At 44.9% G+C, this 11,671-nt stretch overlaps 1 protein-coding gene across 1 annotated transcript; it reads right to left on the reverse strand.

Moving 5' to 3' along the window:
- Window positions 1–946: 946 nt before the first annotated feature.
- On the reverse strand, window positions 947–5,494 carry rpl35a (ribosomal protein L35a). The gene is made up of 5 exons (XM_014410820.4): window positions 5,408–5,494; window positions 4,525–4,569; window positions 3,018–3,170; window positions 2,773–2,917; window positions 947–1,028 (listed from the first exon to the last, which is right to left on the reverse strand). Exons 2-5 carry the CDS (start codon window positions 4,533–4,535, stop codon window positions 1,005–1,007), a joined length of 333 nt encoding a protein of 110 aa, XP_014266306.1. The 5' UTR covers window positions 4,536–4,569; window positions 5,408–5,494; the 3' UTR covers window positions 947–1,004.
- Window positions 5,495–11,671: the final 6,177 nt, after the last annotated feature.

Genomic DNA, 11,671 nt, shown 5'->3' on the forward strand with positions numbered 1-11,671 from the left:
GTAAGTAAGCTATTAAGACTCGACTGTACACCGTGTTCCTGTTTTCCTCTGAAACAATAAGTTCAGTTGGAGCCTTTCAACGCCTCTCTCTGTCTCTCGCAAGAAAAATTGACCCACACAACAAAGTAAAGCTATTTTTCGGCTACAAGCCGACAGGGACCCCGCCGTATTAGTCAGAGGTCCCTTTACTACAGTTCGGAGTCGCGGACCTTCAGTAATAGTAATAAATCACACAGCAATAGTACATTCAGCATGATAATATATTAAGTAATCCAAAGTATTCAGAATACGTTACTCTCATTGAGTAACATAACGGAATACGTTACAGAATACATTTTGGGGCATGTATTCTGTATTGGAATACATTTTAAAAGTAACCTTCCCAACACTGTATAACACTTACACCTGGAGTCGATTCCAAACTTCATTGTGCTGCACCACCCACACCTGAATCCCCACCAATCATCACCGTTGTCCTGACAACCTGACAGCCTAAACTCTGGACATAACACACCCTTTAAATCAGCGGTCTCCAACCTTTTTTGCCCCACGGACCGGTTTATGCCCGACAATATTTTCCTTTAAGGTGTCGCGGATAAATACAAGAAAATAAAACTAGTACCGGTACCGAAAAAAAAGATGATTTATTCATAACACACGTGGAAAGACCCAGGAAAACCGAGTTAACGATAAAAACGATAACAAAATGACACTGAAAACCGATAAAAACCCTGAAAACTATACATTTCACACCTGAGCCTCAACTCTCGCGGCCCGGTACCAAACGACTCACGGACCGCTACCGGTCCGAGGCCCGGGGGTTGGGGACCGCTGCTTTAAAAGACCTCTCCGAATGCTTTGCTGCCCCCTGCAGTCAGAAGAAGAGTGAGAGACTCCTGTAGATGAAGGCTGTGTGTGTGAGAGAAACACAAAGCGGGAGTCTGACCAGATTATTGATCACTTTATTGTTTCTGTACAAACAAAGAGTCGCTGCCATCTCCGCCTCACACCCGGGAAGGATACAGCATCTGCACACAAAGAGGAAGTACACTGTCACAATAAAACCACGCACAGGAAATGAACTTCACAATACAACTATCACACAGGAAATGCACACAGGAGGAGAAACCACAGAAGAAGTAAGCGGCGAGAAGACCTGAGACGCCTTCAGAGCATCAGTGCGGCGAGCGAGGTGGAAGATATGGCGACGGTGGTACGAATGCGCGTGTCACACTGTGAGCAAACACCTGTGACAGGTGAGACCTCTAGATGTGACTCCGAATGACTGAACGCCATTTCTGCAAAATAATATGGTCAATCAGAGTCATCAGATCTGCGCTCAGCAGCATTTTTTCTCTTGGTACTTTTTTCTAAATACTGCTCAGAGCTGGAGACCCCCCCCCCCCCAGGTCTGTATCTCACTGTAAATCTGTATAGTACCTATCCAGTTGTTCAGTGATGACGTGACGAATCCTACTTCCGGGTCTAAAGTAGTCTGTGTTTAATATGGCTTTTGTGTTGTTAACATGTTTAATGTTTTGTATTTTCTTCTATTTGATCTCAAAAAGCTCCTAAAACAGTCAGTGATCACTGTTGACCTCCCTCGGCTTTTATTACCACTAATCATTTATTTAAGCTCAGTTTTTAAAACCTTAGGATGTAACTACAGCCCAGCCCATGCAGCAGTATATGAATGACTAACCTCGTATTGTGGATGGATTATCTCAGTTGTTCTCCTGGCTGAAGTTTGGTCCTTTTACAGCATCCTGCCATGCGATTACATTTGTTCCTGACCACCGAGAACACTCACGTTAACTTTTATCGAGTGGAAAAAAAGTTAGCTTGTTTATATTATGCTAACATAGCTGTGTCGCTAGCGGTCACGTAGCACATCATTATATAGCAGCTAGCCCAACTTCAGTAACCCTACAAACGTCACTGCTGTTTAGTTTTCTGTCTTCATTTATGCTGGAAGTGATAACAGAGCTGTACGTTTTAATTTGTTTCCAAAACCCCGCAGTCAGGACATGCTATATTGCATTTAGATAGAAGCTAGCGAGCTAACTCCCTGCTAACTTCTAACTCCGTTAAATGTCATAAATTCCGTTTTCATGGATGCCTGGATGTTAAACTCAGTTGTTACACCTGGTAGAGCAGAACGCTGATCATTTTATTAAAGATGAAAGACTTTAGACAGTTTTTCAACTCAGTAATGCCACAGTGATTGTTTGATATATGGACCTGCAGCGGAGTTTAGGCCCAGACACGGCTAGTGACGTCAGACTGAACGATCGGATAAAGACTTTCTATTCTCACAGCTGTACACCAACAGCAGCAGCCGGGTGGAGCGGGCTGTCAGTCTGATGAACATGCTCTAATCTGAGTTTATCTGACAGAATGATGTACAAACGTTACTCAGCCTCTCCTCTTGCTTGAGTTTATTCATTTATTCAAATATTGATAAGCTTCCTCAATGCTGCTGTCTGAAGCCACACCCCTCAGTCTCGTCATATTGATTTCACGTTATAAAAAAGAACCTGTAAATGACGCCTCCAGCTGTGGCTTCATGGTGAATAAATCAAATTTAAAGACTGAGCGCACTCAGGTAGCGCTCTGAGCCAGAGCAGGTCAAAGTTCGCACGAACACTTTTACTCCTGAAGCGTATTGGAAACGATCTGATGGCATGATAGGAAGCAGTGAACACAGAAACGCCGCGGCAGCCAAGACGTCTGCGAGGTCGTAACCCCAGCCGATCAGGTCATGTGACTCACCACTCTGACTCTGTGTCCAATGGCTTTGGCCGGCAGGTTGCTGCTGAACTTTGCTCGCACCATCCCGCTGCTTCCGTGTGCCCGGGTCACCTTCCCCCAGATCACACGGGTCTTGTTGGGCTTCCCGCCGGGCGTCACCGTGTTCCTGCGTGCACACACACACACACACACACACACACACACACACACACTTAGAAACACGCCAACCTTAACAGTAAATGAAAGATGGCGGTGTGGCAGCTCACTTCTTGGCCTTGTAGACGTAGGCGCAGCGTTTGCCGAGGTAGAAGTCGACCTCGTCCCGGCTGTAGCAGCCCTCGAGCTTCAGCAGCGCCGTGTGCTCGCGCTGGTTCCTCAGGCCGCGCTTGTAGCCCGCAAAGATGGCCTTACTCCACAGTCTGAAAGAGAGACTGCGTCAGACCATGTCACCACCACCTGCTGACACGCCCCCAAATCTGACCAATGGAAAGAGCTGCTCATCTCCAGCCCAAGCGTGACCAAAGGTTTCACCAAAGTCAAAGCACAGCGTGTCTTTTTCACCCAGACATCAGCTGGTGGAGCTCACCCTTCCATCACACACACAGAAACTGCACAAAACAGTCGCCAAACACAGGAGGCGGGAAATCAATCACAACGACGGAGCTACCCTCCGCATCTCTCTAACAGACCTTAAAACATCTAAAGCAAATCAAACCTGCAGAATGATCAGTAATCAGACTGATCAATCAGCCCAGAAACAGCTGACAGAATCAACATCATCAAAAAGCTGGAGTGGGAGGAGCCACGGGTGAATGTGACCCCCAGAGGCCTGTGCCGCTCTGGACTGATAGACGTCAAGTATTGATTTATCTGCTGCCAGCGTTCTGTGCAACGTGATCAACTCACTAATCAGACACAAATGATCAATAGAACTAAAGTGAGCGGCAGAAGGTCCCAAAACAACCAATAGGAACTCCAGTGCTTATTGATCAGAGCCAAACCGTGACCCACTCCACCAGCTGATGTCACCGTGGTTACTTCACCCTTCTCCTCCGATCTGAGGATCGAAGGTCGTAACCCTGCACCTGCTTCCCCTGTACGCTCCACAGATCACCAGCAACGACCCACTGACAGCGCCCACAACTGTTTCTATAGCAACAAGGACCCAACTCTAAGGTGTTTACGTGTCGACGAGGAAAACAGATTTAGTCACACAACATCAAAGGTGTGCGAGACGTTACTGTTCACATGAGATGACCTTCTACAGTGACAGAAACACTGCTGCTGTTACACATAGTTACTGTCCCTCTGTTTACACGACTATGTGCCATCTTTGCTACTCGTTCCCTGCCAGGCTTCTGAGTTTCACCGTTTTTTGTGTTTACACATGGACACACATACTTTTTCTGCCTAAAACACTCGGCGGGGCTGAGATAGATTTTGGTCGCCCGACCGGAGATATCGCTAGCTCCGGGACGTTGGGCTAGCGATTTTGCGAGCCCTGATCTGTGCACCTCCAACCATGACATCATCACCATCAGCGTCTCTGCAGCGAGGAACAGCGTCTCTGACAGATCACGGCCTGTTTGAATAAAACTTTATTAAACCCATCCCAGAATCACTGAAGAGCAGACAGGAAGTCGCTCTGCACTCACAGTTAACTCACTTCCTGTCAACACCTGTCTGCCCTCTCCTGTTTCAGAACTTCAGCAGGTTAAATCGCTCACACAGACATACATCATGTGACCACAGAGTGAAATGATTGGCACTCACCTTCCAGGCATCTTGGTCGTTGTGGTCTTCTTCAGGTGAGTTCACCTGCACAGAAACAGTCACATTAACACCTGAAACCTACTGTAGCATCATGTGATTGACGGCACTGGTAACCAGCATGTTTTCCTGAGCTCGCAACTTTGTACCCGCTGTGTTTTCAGAGGAGGACACATCACCATGGCAACTAATAATACGAGTTTTTAGTGCCAGGCCCTGATAACTGTAGGTTTAGTCAGCTATGACCTCACAGGTGGAGGACTGAGCGTGCTCCAACCTGGGATGCGTTTACTGTTCTTAAGAAACACTTTATGTGGGAACAGCACGTGCCACGCTACCAGGTAAAAAGTCACGTGACTTATTCAGAGGCATCTTGGACCACAAGTAAAGTGTCTGAGGTTGTCACAGAAACAGTCCCGTTCAGAACCCGTGATTCTGCGGTCAGCCCGTCACTGATCGATAACCGATGGCTCCCTGCATACAGCACGTAACATTCGGCTCTTTCCGTTTCATTGTTTCACAAGAAACTACGAAAATCCGAGTCAGCTCCGGCCGGTGGCTCCTCTGGTTTGGCCCGTTTACCGGGGGAGCTCCAGCCCGCCGCGAGCATCGGGGCTCCCACACACCCTTTCCTTACCGCACGTGTGCGGGAGCCGGCACGCGCAGCTCGGAAGCCGCTCGGTTACCCGCGGCCCTGCGCTTCGTTAGCCGAGGCTAGCTTCTCTATCCGGAGCGAATCTCCGCCATCAGCGGCTCAAACGCAGACACAGACCGACCGAGCAGCGCCGGGGCTCCTGCCCCGGCCCCCCTCGGGACTATCAGCCGCCCACCGCGCAGATTAACGGGCATTTTTCAAGGATGTGCCGGCGGACATGTTGACTCTTACCTGCACCGCGTCCGCAGAGAAGGAGGAAAAGGAAGGGCGAAAGGGATGCTGGGAAATTAGTGTAAACAGAGGTGTCCGCGGAGCTGCCTGAAAAGAAAGGCTCGTTTTATTTTCCCGCTTTTTAGATTTTAATGTAATCAAGGAAACAATTAAAAACACGTTTACAGAATTTCATAACACACATTTTAATAATAATATTAATACATGTTTATGGCTTCATGTTTTGTCTTTGTTAATGTAATATTTTTACGTTAATTTTCAAAATCCACCGCATTAACGCGCTTTATTGAAGATAATATAAACAAAAATTTATGTTTGATTTGTGAGAACTAAAACTGGTAACTAACAAATGACGTCACATGCAGCAAATGTAACCTATCCAGTCACCCCAGCCATAAACTGTTCAGACTATTTCCATCAAGCAGGAGGTTCTGCAGTATCCGGTCCGAACCAGCAGACTGGGAGACAGCTTTTTCCATCAGGCCATCAGACTGCTGAACACTTCATAGACACCTCACCTTCACTTACTTCAACATTATGCACTCCATATTGTACATAAATGCCACTTGTTTTGCACAGTAAACATCTGCTGACCTCTGTATATTTTATTTTTATTTATATATATATATATATATATATATATATATATATATATATATATATATATATATATATATATATATATATATATATATATATGCATATATACACACACACACACACGCACACACAAATATGTATATATACATATTCAGTAACGCGCCTGCACTCTTATATTTGTACATATTTATTCTTAGAATTCTCAGATTCCCATTCTTATACTTCGCTTGCTCTTATGTTTCTTGTATTTTGCACACCTCTTTTGCTTGTGAAGCTTGCACACAAGAATTTCACTTACATGTGCTGTATCAGTGTACCTGCACATGTAATCTGGCAATAAAAGTGATTTGAAATGAAATTGAACTAAAATACAAATATTTGACTTTATTGTATCAATAAGAGGGCGGATTACCTCCCTCCATCCCACCCTGTCAGGTAAGTCTCCAGCTGGCTGTAGGATAATGAGCCTCACCTGCTCCCAGGTAAACGCCTCTGTGACTGTGTGGTGATTGGTCTGAACGGCAGCGTTACCTGTTTAACCCAGAACTCCAACGTTGATTACAGTCTGTTTTCTCTGACCTTCTCCATCAGCTGTCTCACCTGCAGACACCTGAGGTCTGCACTATGAAGCAGGATTGAGTCTTATCTGATGTCACCCCAGGAACAAACACCATTCCCCAAAAACTGCTCATGTCCTTTGGCTGCCCAGCAACAGCACGAAATGCTGTCATCCCTGTGTGCACGCAGAGCTGCACGGCTCCGCTGCCTCAGGAACGCAGCGGCCCTCACCTCCAGCTACCACCTGCTCCACCTGCTCCACCTGCTGCTATCAGCAGGAGACACCAGAGCACTGAAACTCAGGCTTCCGTCTCACAGCCTCCACAACACTAAATCCTACCCAGCAGATGCTGTTGTGTGGAATATGTTTTTGTAGTTTGACTATTGCTTTACTTTATTTGTATATATTGACCTTTTTATATACCCTTCACTGTTTTGCTCTTCCTTTCCTTTTCATACTTAGTTTTGTTCAGTAGTGCATGGGCGGAGCCTGATGTCATCTGTGCTCAGGGTTCTCCTGTGAAAAGCGGCTCTTCGAGGATGGAAGACCCGAGGAGACACAGCAGGTACGGTCCTCGTTCACCTTTATCACACCTGCTCTTTTCACTTCCTGTCTGGCTTCCTGTCTCGCTTACTGTGTCAACTCCTGTCCCTCAGGGGTGGAGTCGATAGCGCCGCGGCCGCATCTGGCTCACACGGACAGGTAAGGCAGTCCATGGGGTGGCTGTAGCTCAGGTGGCAGAGCAGGTCAGCCACTAATCAGAAGATCGGTGGTTCGATCCCAGGCTGCATCCTGGCTGCATGCCAAATGTCCTTGGGCAAGATACTAACCCCGTGTTTGCCTACTGGTGGTGGTCAGAGGGCCCGGTGGCGCCAGTGTCCGGCAGCCTCGCCTCTGTCAGTGCGCCCCAGGGCAGCTGTGGCTACAATGTAGCTGCCATCACCAGTGTGTGAATGTGTGTGTGAATGGGTGAATGACTGAATGTAGTGTGAAGCGCTTTGGGGTCCTTAGGGACTAGAAAAGCGCTATACAAATGCAGGCCATTTTACCATTTACACACACACACACCATAATAACTGATGGGATGTCTGTTTTTTACCTGCTGCCATAACAACAAGATGACGTCATTATGTATTCTTGATGTTTTCAATGATGTATATTTTTCTTCTTATTAGTGTGAATGCTTGAAAAGCACACTATTGTTCTTTGAATCTTTATTATTATTTTTCCGTAAGTTTTTTGGACGCTAACTCCTTCAAAACTGTTCAACTTAGAAAAACCATTCAAACACCATTAGATTCCTCATCTTTTGGACATGACTGCTTCTATTTTTCTCATTTTTAACATTTATATTTTTAATTTTATTCAACTTTTTTCAACAAAAATTTCCCATGTATTTCAATCTGGAGACCCTTCAAACCCTCATTCAACTTACTTATTTTTCAACTCCTACTACTTCCACATACATTGACATAGAGCCACCATTCAAACTTTAAAACGAAGCCAAGAGATTCAACTATTCAACTTGTATTTATCTTTTCAATATCTATTATACTTTTTCTTCAGTTCTAGTTTAAGTTTCATGATGTTTTTTCACCCGTTTCAGAGTTTATAATGGGTGTGTATGGGACGGAATGTTGGGGCTAGAGTGAGGCAGCTCAACTGCTAGAGTGAGAGGAGCAAAAAAAATAATCTTAAAATCTTTTTTAAAACTGCTGCTGTGTCCGCAGCGTTTGCTCTACAGGTATGATTTTACCCTCAAAACTTATCCATGGCTGTCCTCTTTCATCCAATGTGTTTACTATTGTCCTAGGTGTTATGGTTCTTTCATAAATGTCACCAATGCACAGCCTCCTCCCTCCAACTCTTCCATAGACTCTAATGTTAAAATGGCTCAGAAGGTTCGTTTGAAAATCAGAAGAGCATGGTGTCTTTACACTGTCACCACGTCCATATAATAAACTCCACAGGCATGACAACTGAGAATCTGGTAGACTGGACATTGCTGCCGCTCACGGTGAAAGAATTTTGTCAATACGACATGTACTTTTCATTTGGGAACGATTTGTTTCGGCCTGACTTTTCTGTTCATTTTAAGCAGCAAAAGTGAGGTGCATGTCTGTGTACGTGTGTATGGAGCCATTGGGTGCAGTCACTATAGCAACCAGGCTCACACCTGCCTGCTTAACGAGCTCTCTCTCTCTCTGCCAAGATTCATCTTAAACACTTCTCTTTCAACTGCTGCTGTGTCCACAGTGTTTGCTCTACAGCCATCATTTTACCCTCAAAATGTAGCCATCGTTGTTTTCTCTCCAACAGCGTGTCTTTCAAAGCTCAGACATTTAAACTTTTTAAACTGTGTGGATACAAGTGGAGGGATCACATTTTAGTCATTCAGTGATTCAAAGAATATGACCTTTTAATATTCTTTCAGATGTTTTCTGACTCGAAAATGTATTTTATCATTACTTAGGTTTTTCTAATTTAAATTTAAAAACTTTTCAGCTATTTTCCAACTTCTTCTGTGTGAACATCAAACTCTGTATTTTCCAGCTCATTCAACATTTTTAGCTTAATATTCAATAATTAATTCATTTCAGCTCATACATTCAGATTCAAGCATTCACACTGCAGTTTCTTCAGAAAATGCACTTTCTAGTTGCTCCTATGTTGTCTTGTAAAATGTGCTTCTATCCCTGGCTCTTGCATCTTCATATAATGATGAATAAACACTCATTAATGAGGAAACCATAGGGCCACTCTTTCATCACAAGAGCGTTTGGAACAGTTGAAATAATCATAATAACAATAATAATAATAATAATACATTTTATTTAAGAAAGCACCTTTCAAAACACTCAAGGACACTGTACACAAGCAATAACAACAACAAACATAACAATTTACAAAATAATAAGGATAAAACTTTGAGCAAATAAATAAAACAAATTAAAGTAGCAGGATGGAAAAAATTATGTGTAATAGGCTAATGTGAACAGGTGAGTTTTGAGTCTGGACTTAAAAAGAGGGAGGGAAGTGATGTTTCTTATCTCAGGAGGGAGGGAGTTCCAAAGACGGGGGGCAGAGCAGCAGAAAGCCCTGCGCCCCACGGTGGCTAGCCGGGGGGGAAGGGATGGAAAGCGAAAGAGAGGAGGAGGATGTGAGACACAGAGAAGGAACGGTGATCTGAACCATGTCAGAGAGGTATGAAGGCGAGAGATGATGGGTAGCCTTGAATGTGTACAAAAGGGTCTTGAAATTGATGCGGTATTTAACCAGAAGCCAGTGAAGCTGCTGCAGAGCAGAGCTGATGTGGTGCATAGAAGGGGTCCTGGTGATGATACGAGCAGCAGAGTTCTGGACACGTTGAAGCTGATGGACAGATTTTTTTTTATTTTTTGAAAATATTTTTTATTGAAAAAAGAAAACAACAGTACTTGCAGTTACCAAAATACAATCAACCTTTCTTCATTTTCCTAAGTAAATAAACACACATATATATGAAAAAAAAAACCACAACGCCCCCCCCCCCCCCCCCCCCCCCCCTCCCCCCAGTCCCACACAGATCAACACAACCATCAAACATATTAGAGGAATATAATGATGGACAGATTTTTGACTACGACCAAAAAGAAGAGAGTTGCTGTAATCGATCCGGGAAGTGACCGGGCTATGAACAAGAATGGCAGCGGCATATGGGGAGAGAAAAGGACGGAGACGATTAATGTTGGAAATATGCAGTGATGTCATTGACGTGGGAGTTAAAAGATAGAGTGCTATCAAGGATGACACCCAGATTTTTCACAAATGGGGAAACGGAGACCGGCGAGTTATTGATTGTAATAGAAAAGCTATTAGTTGTGAATAGCGTTTGTTTAGTGCCGACTAGGAGGAGCTCAGATTTGTTACTATTGAGTTTGAGAAAATTGTAAGAGAACCGCGAATTTAGTTTGGCTAAACAGAGGGTGAGGGAGGACGGGGGGAGAGCAGAATCAGGTTTAGTGGACAAATAAAGCTGGGTGTCATCAACATAACAGTGAAACAGTGAATATTGTATTTACGAAAATGTGTCCAAGCGGATGAAAAGAAGGGGCCCTAGGACAGGTCCCTGGGGCATACCTGCAACCAGAGGAAAGAAATCATCAGCTCTCTGTTTCACATGGACCTCGACATCGAAAGTGATCCATGGAGCTGGCAGTCAGGTCACCACCAGATGGTACATGGCCATTTTACCAGATAACTGGTGGAGGCTCAAACAGCCTGACGTTAAAGCTCTGCTTCATCTCACAGTGAAGCAGGTGTTTGAGGCTCAGGTTACACACCTGCCCACTGATCCGTGAAGACTGATCAACAGCTCACTCCTTAAACAGATGACCTTCATCGTCAACAACAGGGCTGGGCCGTCGCTCCTTACCAGCTGACCACCTTCTGAACCTTCCAGTGAGCTGATGATGCTGCCCTCTCTGTTCTCACCTGTTATTAATCTGTCTCTTTTCCACAGCATGTCTTTATCCTGTCTTCCTTCTCTCACCCCAACCAATCACAGCAGATGGCCCCGCCCCTCCCTGAGCCTGGTTCTGCCGGATGTTTTTTCCTGTTAAAAGGGAGTTTTTCCTTCCCACTGTCGCCAAAGTGTTTGAAGATTTAGGCTTAAAGCTGAATTTAAATAAATGCGAAATTCAGAGCCAAGTATTTGGGAGGTGTGATTATTGCGTCTGATATGACACAGTTTAAAGCACAATGTTATCTGGGGCCTCAGGGCTTCCTGTGAGGACGCTGCCGCACGTCCTGTAATAAACCACGCTGTTTAAGAACACCTCACTCCAGGACACCACAGCATCAATGAGAGCACACACTGCGTGTCATTAAAGAATGTGAAGTTAGACTGTTCTTCATAAACAGCCCTGATGTGACACGCTGTCGCTTGGTTGATTTCCAAACATACTTTGAAAAGATGTCACAAAATCCTACCGTGAAACATGATTATTGTTCTCCAGAGGAGTCATGAATACTTTCAGTCACAAACCGGTGTTACGTTATATTAGACTGCACTTCCTGTCGCAGCGTCCTGACCCGGGAACAGAGCTGCAGACGTGACGTTCACC

This window comes from Maylandia zebra, linkage group LG14 (genome assembly GCF_041146795.1).
Source record: "Maylandia zebra isolate NMK-2024a linkage group LG14, Mzebra_GT3a, whole genome shotgun sequence".
Taxonomy (NCBI): domain Eukaryota; kingdom Metazoa; phylum Chordata; class Actinopteri; order Cichliformes; family Cichlidae; genus Maylandia; species Maylandia zebra.